Below are 10,835 nucleotides of genomic sequence, written 5' to 3' on the forward strand. Positions count from 1 at the left end.
CTTCTTCATAGAATCACAGAGAGGGCAGGGGCCTCATAGGCTACTGAGTTCAACTCCCCACCTCATGCAGGGTCTCCAGATAGAGAATCCCCAGCAGGTAGCTGTCACATCTCTTTTGGAAGATGCCCAAAGACCCCACCACATCTTTAGGCAATTTGTTCCATTGCTGAGCAACTTGTGAGATATTTAGCCTTCTCTGTCAGAGAGCTCTGGTGCCACAACAAACTACAACTTCCATGATTCCATAGCATTGAGTCATGGCAGTTAGTGGTGTCAAATTGGATTATTTCTGCAGTGTGGATGTAGTTTTACTGTTCTGACCTCTTCTAAACTGTTTTTATTGTACGCCACCCTGAGATCTTTGGCTATAAAGAAAGATATAAATATTCTAATAAACAAATGAATGAAAGAATGAATGAAGGAGCCTTTCTCAGATGTGAACAGGTGCATGCACTAACCATCAATACAGTCCTGTTTTAGACCAGCACCTTGTATCATTTTGGGGATCAAACAAATCTCTTCCAAGAGACCTGATTCAAGGTCCAGTTCTCAAAATATTTCAGCACATCTTACTGACTGCTCATACTTACACGCATATGTTTCCTGTAAAGTTGATGTGCGGACACCTGTGGGGTTTGCACATGACGGCCACAACAGCAATCTGAAAAATGAAACATTGCAGACATGTCCTTCAATTACCTCTGTTACACAGTCCAAGGCAAAAACTCACTGAATCAGAACATTTTGAGACTAGAGAAGGCACAGAGGAACACCCTCTCAGTGCTTCAGATGTTGCTAAACCAGTACCTTTATCACTACTTCACCATTTAACATGCTAACTGGGGCTCATGGGTATTAGAGTTCAGAGACATCTTGAGAGTCACGGATTCCTTGGCCCTGATATAGGCTGTGTCTATACTGCAGAATTAATGTAGTTTGATACTGCTATAACTGCCATGACTCAATGCTAGGGAATTTTGGGTTGTTTTTTTTTAAGTTTTGTGAGGCGTAATTACAATTTATTATAATTGAGTGTTATTATTATGCAATACTGGGGGGATGTAAGGGGACAGTATTATGTTTGTAATATAAACAATTTATTTATTATATTTAGCTTTCTTTATTAGAGAGCTGTGGTGCCAAAGCAAACTGCAAATCCTAGGATTCCATAGGACGGAGCCATGACAGTTAAGGCAGTGTCAAACTGCATTAATTCTGCAGTGTGGCATCAACCTTAAACAGAGAGGACCATGTGCTTCAATATCTCAGTCTGTTCAGAACATCCATGTATCTACATCACATCCACTCAATTGGCTTTCCTTCAAAAAATATCCAAGGAAAGAGGTTGCATTCCCATGCGCATCTTCCTGGCAGTAAGTCCTACCAGGCTCTGCCTCCCTAGGCTTCCTTTTATTACCTCTTGCTGAATCATTAGGTTAAAAAGTTACCCTTCACGGACATTTTCTAAGATCCCCATGTGATATGGATTAAATCTTGTACTGCAAGTCCTATTAAATCCTAATTCCAGGGGAGAGTAACTCTGGCCAGTCTGAAGGCCAACATTTTGGCCACAGGACTTACCAGCGGCTGGCTGGCAAGAAATTAAAAGAAATTGGCTGGAACCTGACTCCTGGTTTTAAAAAACTGTTTTTAAAAAAATATATATGTTAAAGTGTGCTGGAGGAAAAAGAGTCGCAACCCATTTAAAAGGTATTTTTTTTATTCTGGTCAGAAAAAAGGATGGGGCAGGCAACAGTTAGAGATTGGCGCCTGCAGAGGCTGCCCAGAGGAAGGTAGCGGGGTACACACTAAATAGACACTAGATACACAACAAAAGGTTTTGGTGTGTTTTATTTTCCTTTGGCACCAAATCCTCCCAGGGAGTATAGAGAACAATTTTGCCATGTCCACCTGATCACAGACATTTTAAGCCCAGGATAGGCCTTTTCTACCCTTTGGAAGTCAACTATGGGCTAATCTACACTGCATAAATAAAGCAGTTTGACTTCACTTTACCTGCCATGGCTCATTGCTATGGAATCCCAGGATTTGTAGTTTTGTGAGATATTTAACCTTCCCTGTCAGAGAGCTCTGATGCTACGACAAACTACAAATTCCAAAATTCTATAGCATCAAGCCATGGCAGGTAAAGTGAGGTCACACTGCACTATTTCTGTGATGCAGATGCAGTGGATGAGTGTCTAAGGCCAAAAAGAGAGGGGTTTTTTTCCTGAGGCTGATTTAAAACTTTTACCAAGTTGGGTAAAACTAAATGAGTTTTTAAAATAGTCTTTTTAAAATAAGAAACTCCTTTTTTAAAAAATTGATTTAGAGATGTGGGGCCTGGGGGTGCCCTACAGCCTACAGGATCCATTTTTGCACCCTGGTCTAGGGGATCTGGAGGAGTAGAAGACCACAAAGACACTCCTGTTTTAGCGAGAAAACTGCCTTTCCCATCCGCCTGATTATTTTGAACCTTCGAGGTGAGACACTGAACCTGGGAGCACACACATGTGAACAAAAGGGAAAGCATATGGAATCAGTGAGCTGGAAAGGAATCCCAGAGGACATCTAATCCAACCCCCTGCCACATAAGAATACACAAGGAAAGTACATCCAAGAGATGGCAATCCAGCCTCTGTGTAAAGACCTCCGAGGAAGGAAAATCTGATGAAGACGACTTACCCCGCTCGCTGTCCGGATAGGCTTTGCCTTCAACTTGGGAACCAGCACTCGACGGTACTGCGGTGGCACAGCGGCAATGATGTCAACCAGGCGAGGCTGGGCTGAAAGCCCATATTTAGCAGCTGTCTTAGTTTTGATCCTGTGATGGAAAAGGAGGGTTATATGATGCAGATCTCTGGATGTTCAACAATACTGCATCTTTCATTATTCTGCATCTTTCATTATCGTATATATTTGACTATAAGTTGTCCTCATGTATAAGTCGATGGCAGGTTTGGAGGCCAAAATTATGATAAGTTGAGGACAAAACTTTGGGGCATGCAGCAAAGGATCTAAAGCAAAGGAAAACAATGTCAAAGAACTTACAAAATTCCAGCAAGCATAACTGTATGTGCTCACACTAAAGACTGAATGGATGAGAGAACAGAAGGAAGGCCAGGGCTTCCAGGACAGATTACACCCGGGTGCAGATCCTTTTTAAAAAAATAAGAGTTAAAATATAGCAGGGGTGTGTGTGTCCAGAATGGATCCCCTCGTATGGGGAGAGGCCACTGTACTTCTTTGAAAAAATCCTTGATTTCCCCCCAATCCTGCTATGTCCGCACAGCCAGTCACAAAATGATGACACCAGCACTGAGTTCCACCAGGGTCCTCCAGAAAAGATCTCAGTGCTGCTGTAATCTTTTTGCATCTGATTACAGGAGCACAGCCAGATACTTCTACTGACTCTGCCTGCTCCCTACAAGGCATGGAATGACTGTGCCAATAAAGTCTGTTCAATAAATTGGGGAAAGAGTGCAAGTGCATGGTTCAGCCTAGTTTAGGTCCACATACTGACCTACCATGCTACGCTGAGACAGACACAAGTGGAACCAAAGTGTATATATGAGTTTGGGAATAAGGAAAAGGAGAGATGATGTAATTTACTTGTTTAAATTGACATCTTTGCCTTGTTCATGAGCCTCTACCAGCTGCTTGATGACATCAGCAATGGTCATCATCATCAGCTCCGCGCGGCTGAGATCTCCTGAAACAGAAGAAAAGGGAAGTTCAGAGCCTGTGAAAAGTTGTACAGTGGACCCTTGATAACCGCTGGGGTTTGGTTCCAGGCCTCCCCATGGATACCAAAGTCCATGGATACTCAAGTCCCATTAAATGGATCTATAAAATCAGCTAACCATATTTTAAAAATACCCCTATATAAAATAGCAAAATAAAGCTTTGTTTTTTGAAATGTATATATTTTATAAAATATTTACAAGCTGTGGATAGGGAATCCGTGCTATTCAACATCTTTATCAATGACTTGGATGACAGAATTGGGGGTATACTTATCAAATTTGCAGATGACACCAAATTAGGAGGAATAGCTAATACCCCAGAGGACAGGATCAAGATTCAAAATGACCTGAACAGACTAGAAAGCTGGACCAAAGCTAACACAATGAAATTCAACACAGAGAAATGTAACGTACTGCACTTAAGGTGGAAGAATGAAATGCACAGATATAGGATTATGGGGGACACCTGGCTGAATGAAACTACATGTGAAAGGGATCTGGGAGTCCAAGTAGACCACAAGTTGAACATCAGTCAACAGTGCGATGCGGCAGCTAAAAAAGCCAATGTGATTTTAGGCTGCATCAATAGAAGTATAGTGTCTGGATCAAGAGAAGTAATAGTACCACGGTATTCTGCTCTGGTCAGGCCCCACCTGGAATATTGTGTCCAGTTCTGGGCAAAACAATTCAAAAAGGATGTTGAGAATCTGGAGCGTGTCCAAAGGAGAGTGACTAAAATGGTGAAAGGTCTGGAAACCATGCCCTATGAGGAACGACTCAGGGAGCTGGGGATGTTTAGCCTGGAGAAGAGAAGGTTAAGAAGTGATATGACAGCCCTGTTTACATATTTGAAGAGGTGTCATATTGAGGATGGAGGAAGCTTTTTTTCTGCTTCTCCAGAGAATAGGACACAGAAAACGTATCTATTTCGGCTGGCCTTCCCACCTTAGTCAGATTGTTTGTTTATTTCCCTGCCCTCTTTTTTCCCTTTCGACCTCGGATCGATGTCAGTTATTCTCTCCTTCTCTTTGCCCTTAACGTGTGTATTTTATTGATTTCCTGTTCCTGTTTTTGTTTTTTGTGTTCTTAACTTTTTATATTGAATTTTTATCCTGTTCGTAATGTTTTTAAAATTTTGTAAGCCGCCTTGATCATATTTTGGAAAGGCGGGGTAAAAATAAAATTTATTATTATTATTATTATTATTAAACTACAGGAAAAGAGACTCCACCTAAAAATTAGGAGGAACTTCTTGACAGTAAGAGATGCTTAACAGTGGAACACATTGCCTCGGAGAGTGGTGGAGTCTCCTTCTTTGGAAGGTTTTATACAGAGGTTGGATGGCCATCTCTCATGGGTGCTTTGATTGTGTGTTCCTGCGTGGCAAAATGTAGTTGCATTGGATGGCTCTTGAGATCCCTTCCAACTCTATGATTCTACGGGTCCCTCACCTTTCCAAGCAATATTGCCTTTTCTAGTGCCTTTGCATGATGTGGACAAAGTAGGACAGCCTCAGCTCAATCATCTTGGCTTCCGGGGAGAGTTCAGGCTTGATCTGTTCTTTGTTTTTAGCCATTTATGGGATCCGCAGTACTCTTCTCCAGCACCACATCTCAAATGAGTTTATTTTCTTATCCAATTTCTTCACTGTCCAGCTCAGATGAGTTGGTTTTCTCTTTATCTGTTTTCTTCAAAATATCTCTCTTGAATTGTGGTGCCCAGAACTCACGCTCTCCTTCCACAGAGGATGGCAATGGTAAACCCTCTCTGAAGAAATCTGGCCACGAAAACCCCATGAGAGGGTTACCATAAGTTATGATGCGGACGCACTGTACCATCTTTCTTACCACAATGGACCCCAAGCGGTTTGTAATACAGCAACGGACCTTGTTTGTGGTATTTATTTGTGTAAGAAATGGGATTCAGAAAAGGAAAGGGCCCATACAGCTGAGCCCTAAAGTCAGAATCGGTTCAGGTGTGTGATGATAATAATATACAATATTTATTTATTCATTTATTTATTTGCTGTATTTATATTATATGTACAGATGTGAGTGCTGGACAGTGAAGGGAGCAGACAGAAAGAACACCAACTCCTTTGAAATGTGGGGCTGGAGAAGAGGACTGAGGATGATCCCATGGACAGCCAAGAAGACAAATCAATGAGGTCTTGAACAGATCAGACCAGGGCTCTCCTTGGAAGCAAAGAGGGTCAAGCTGAAACTAATGCACTTTGGCCACATCATGAGAAGACACGCATCACTAGCAAAAACAATAATGCTAGGAAAGGTAGAGGGTAGGAGAAAGAGAGGAATGCCACAGACCAGGTGGACAGACTCAATAGGGGGTTATTATGGGCAAGGGCTTGCAGGATCTGGGCAAGACTGCAGGGGAGGAGAGGGATTCCTGGAGATGTCTCAGCCACAGGTAGCCATGCGTCAGAACCCATTCGAGGGCAGCTAAGAACAACAACAACAAATAGGAGCCAGTTTGGCATAGGGATTTGACCCATGGGCTCCAGATGAAGAGGCTAAGGTTCAAATCCCCACTCGGCCATGGAAACCCGCCAGGTGCCCTTGGCTGAGTCACACTCTCTCAGCCTCAGAGGGAAGCAACAGTCGCAAACCTACTAGGGTCACCTTAAAGCTGGCATAAGTCAAAAACAACTTGAAGGCACACAACACCACACACACACACACACACACACACATATATGAATGCATACCATAGATATATATTATATGTGTGCATGATGATAACAATAATATATATTTTAATTATTTTCTGTATTTATATAATACAATATTTATATTATATCATATTTATATTATACTTGTGTGAGATCACAATAATATGTAATATTTTATTTGCTGTAATCATATAATACAATGTTTATATTATATTATATTTATATTACTGTATGTTTGTGTGATAACAATAATATTTATTTATTTGCTGTATTTATACTATATTATATATATTATATTTATATTATATATTTGTGAGATAATAATAATATACAATATTTATTTATTCATTTATTTATTTGCCATATTTATATTATATAATATTATCTTAGGTTTATATTACATTGTACTTATATTATACTTGTGTGTGATAATAATAACAATAATAATAATGACACATAATATTTGTTTATTCATTGATGTGCTGTATTTATGCCCTGCTCTTCAGCCCTCTCCAAAGGCTCTCAGAGAGGCTGATAGAGAACTAAATACACTACATTTAATACATAATATTAAATATTAATAATAGCATTATGTCTATTATTACATTAAATTCTGTATATAGACCATTACACTACAGAAGGCAGCAGACAATTCATACTCTCTCTCTCTCTCTCTCTCTCTCCAGATCTGTTGTACTACAACACCCGTCATCCCCAGCCATTGTGGGCAACAGCAGGGGATGATGGGAGCTGTAGTCCATCTTATTCTTTCTTCTTTTAAGGGACGGGTTGAGGAAGAAACTTATGACGCACAATCAGGGGACTGAAACCCATTCTCTTTACCTTTCTTTTTCTGCTTCATGATGAAAAATATCCCCTTTTAAAGCTCTTCCTGCCCTCGTGCCGTCAAGCGCAACCACGACGTTTTTCCTGTCACGACACTGTCGCAAAGAATTGAGGGCGGAAGCCAGGAGCAGAAGCCGATCCGACGCCGCACAGGCGTAAAGCGCGGTAGAGCGCGGAGTGATTGGTAGAGAAGTTCTCTGAAGGGGTGGCTGTGGCACGCCCCTTCGGGGCTGTGGAATGTGCGCATGCGCCTGGAGGCGGCTGCTGCCATTCTCAGGAGGCGCTTCGACCCAAAAAGACGCGTGTCATAGGCATTGTACGTGTGAATGCACTCTTTTGTAAACGTGTAATCTGACAATGCTCCCTTTTGCATGGTCTATATTATATAAACAATATGCAATACAGACAAATAAATGTTGTATATAAACATCACAGTACAATAGATTTTTGTCACCTTTTTCATGTTTTGAACGAGGGGTCTATAGGTTTCAGCTCTGTCTCTGCTGAAATCTATAGCCCTTTGGCTCTATGCCGCGACATGGAAATGGAAGGTGCATCTGCACTGTAGAAACAGTGCACTTTAACACCAGTTTTAAGTGCTTTGGCTTGCTCCTAGGGAATCCTGGGATCTGTAGTTTTACAAGGATTTTTGGCCCACTCTGTCTTTGATATGACACCCCTTCAAATGTTTAAACAGGGCTAATCTATCACCTCTTAACCTTCCCTTCTCCAGGCTAAACATCCCCAGCTCCCTAAGTCTCTCCTCACAGGGTAAAGTATCCAGACCCTTCACCATTTTCGTCGCCCTCCTCCGGACACATGGGCCATGGCTCCAGTTCCTCAATTTCCTTTTTGAATTGTGGGGCCCAGAAATGGACACAGGATGATTCCAGGTGGGGCCTGACCAAAGCAGAATAGAGTAATACTATTACTTCTCTTGATTTAGACACTATACGTCTATTGATGCAGCCTAGAATTGCATTGGCCTTTTTAGCTGCCACTTCACAATGTTGACTCATGTTCAAAGGTTTCCAGACTTTATGGTCGCCCTCCTCTGGACATACTCCAGCTTCGCAACATCCTTTTTGAATTGTAGTTCCCAGGGCTGGAGACTCATATTACAGGTAAGGCCTGACTAAAGTAAAGCAGAGTGGCACTATTCCTTCTAGAATCGTACAGTCAGAGGAGACCAAAAGGGCCATCCAGTCCAACCCCCTTCTGCCATACAGGAACTCTCAATCAAAGGATTCCTAAACATGGCCATCCAGCCTCTATTTAAAGATCTCCAGAGAAGGAGGTGTCAGGGATTTGAAGGGTTAAAACACAGCTCACAGGGAAATGCTTGATGTGTGTGTGTTTGACCATGAGCATTCAGCAGAAGGACAAGGATGATTAGCACAGCTGATGCTCATTGGTTCAAGGACACTTCAGTGTCTAGAAGCACGTAACCATGGATGATGAAACCATGTGTCTGGATTGCACAGGGGACACATGACATGGTTACAAACAGGAACTCACTGGGTTTGGGAGACCACATGGTCTGGAGTCTATATAAACCCAGGGGTTGCAAGGGATAGCTTGTGTGTTTGTAGTAGGAGTTTGGTATGTTTTGGAGTTTTGGAGATCTGTATTTGTATTATAGCACTGTGAATAAAGAGCACTTCGGGAGACTTTGCTTCTCTGGTGGTTTATCAGAAGAAGTCTGGCATCGGTTTACTGTGTCCCCGGAGGTTCCTGCATTGCTTCAGTTCCTGGAAGACATCCAGCTGCAGTTATCTCAACTGCCTTTGGAGCCACGCTTCAGCTTCTAAAATTGCTAGCTCTGCTACAAAGGTCTGATTTAACCCCAGGACTCATTTGAGTTGCTGACAGTGGTTGTTGGACCCCAGCAGTTGCGCTGACAGGAGGCTCCATCAAACTGCGAGGGAGTATGTTGCTGAACAGTCCTTACTATCAGGGCATTCCTTCTAATGTTGAAGTGGAATCTCTTTTCCTGCAGCTTGCATCTATTGTTCTGAGTCCTATTTTCTGGAGCAGCAGAAAACAGGCTTGCTCCATCCTGAATATGACACCCTTTCAAATATTTAAACAGGGCTATCATATCACCTCTTAACCTTCTCTTCTCCAGGCTAAACATCCCCAGCTCCCTAAGGCGTTCCTCATAGGTAGGGATGCCATATCCTGGCGGCCCCCGGGACAATCCCACTTTTGGAGGACCCCGCCCTGCCCTGCCCTGGTTCGTCCAAAATCCTGGCTTTGTGCCCGGCCACCGGGCCCGCTCATGCGGCCATTGCCGCAACCGTTAATGCGTGCGGCCGGCGGCCACCCACCTCCTCCTCTTCGGCAGCGCCGCCCTCCTCCTCCTCGGCAGCGCTGCACTCCTCTGCCCGACTATGCTGCACGGCACTTGCCTGGGCAGGCAACAACGCATGCTTGCCCCGCTAGCGCGCCCGCGCACAGGGCTAGAAAAGAGGAGCTCGTCCTCTTTGGCCAGCCAGCCAAAGGGGACAAGCTCCTCTTTTCTAGCCCCGCACGGCTGCAACAGCGCGCGCTTCCCTGCTAGCGTGCCCGCACAAGGGGCTGGAAAGGGGGCGCTCGTCCCCTTTGTTTGGCTGACCAATGGCTGAAGAGCAGGGGCGGGGGTGTTTCCAGCCCCAGTGTGCCATTGGCCAGTGCCAAAGAGCTGGCGGAGCTTTGGAGGAGGAGGAGGACCAATGAGGGTAGGCCTCTGGGCCAGGGGGAAGGGAGAGTGCCATTTCCAAATGGTGCTGAGGAGGAGGAAGTGGAGAGGTGAGTGGCCACTTCGGCTCTGCCTTATTTCTTTTATTTTTTATTTATTTTTTATTCTTAAAAATAGACAACCCTGCCTTTTTATTTTATTTTTATTTTTATTATTAAAAATAAACAATCTTTTTTATTTTATATTATTTTTATCTGTTTAGAAATAATGCCAAAATGTCCTCCATTTTGATCATGCCTAAGAAACATGCATTTATATTAAGATTTTTTAAAAATCATCAAATTTTTTCACGTGTCCTCCAATTTTAAAAAATGTGTCCTACATTTGAAAATGTTACCCTACATTTGTCCTACATTTGTCCTGGTTTGGAGGTCCTGACTTATTGCAACCCTACTCATAGGGCATGGTTTCCAGATCCTTCACCATTTTAGTCACCCTCCTTTGGACACATTCCAGTTTATCAGCATCCTTTTTGAATTGTAGTGCCCAGAACTGGACTTCAAAAAGGATTTGGAGAAACTTGAGCGTGTCCAAAGGGGGTGACCAAAATGGTGAAGGGTCAGGAAGGAAGGATGTTTAGCCTGGAGAAGAGAAGGTTAAAGGGTGATATGATAGCCCTGTTTAAATACTTGAAGGGATGACATATTGAGGAGAGAGCAAGCTTGTTTTCTGCTGCTCCAGAGAACAGGACCCGGAACAATGGATGCAAGCTCCAGGAAAAGAGATTCCATCTCAACATTAGGAGGAACTTCCTGACAGTGAGGGCTGTTCGACTGTGGAACAAACTCCTTCCTCGGAGTGTAGTGGAGTCTTC

General features: G+C 43.1%; 1 protein-coding gene across 2 annotated transcripts in view; it reads right to left on the reverse strand.

The window, feature by feature from the left end:
- Nucleotides 1–7,373, reverse strand: part of ELP3 (elongator acetyltransferase complex subunit 3) — a 149,586-nt gene extending 142,213 nt beyond the window's left edge. For both annotated transcript variants that reach the window (XM_042438216.1, XM_042438208.1), the window contains exons 1-4: nucleotides 7,279–7,373; nucleotides 3,613–3,712; nucleotides 2,686–2,824; nucleotides 591–661 (exon numbers count right to left, since the gene is read on the reverse strand). In XM_042438216.1, the coding sequence (XP_042294150.1) occupies nucleotides 591–661; nucleotides 2,686–2,824; nucleotides 3,613–3,712; nucleotides 7,279–7,297 (329 nt within the window). In that variant the 5' untranslated portion in view covers nucleotides 7,298–7,373. The remainder of the gene's footprint in view (nucleotides 1–590; nucleotides 662–2,685; nucleotides 2,825–3,612; nucleotides 3,713–7,278) is intronic.
- Nucleotides 7,374–10,835: the final 3,462 nt, after the last annotated feature.

The sequence above is a fragment of the Sceloporus undulatus genome, chromosome 1 (genome assembly GCF_019175285.1).
Source record: "Sceloporus undulatus isolate JIND9_A2432 ecotype Alabama chromosome 1, SceUnd_v1.1, whole genome shotgun sequence".
In the NCBI taxonomy this organism is placed as follows: Eukaryota; Metazoa; Chordata; class Lepidosauria; order Squamata; family Phrynosomatidae; genus Sceloporus; species Sceloporus undulatus.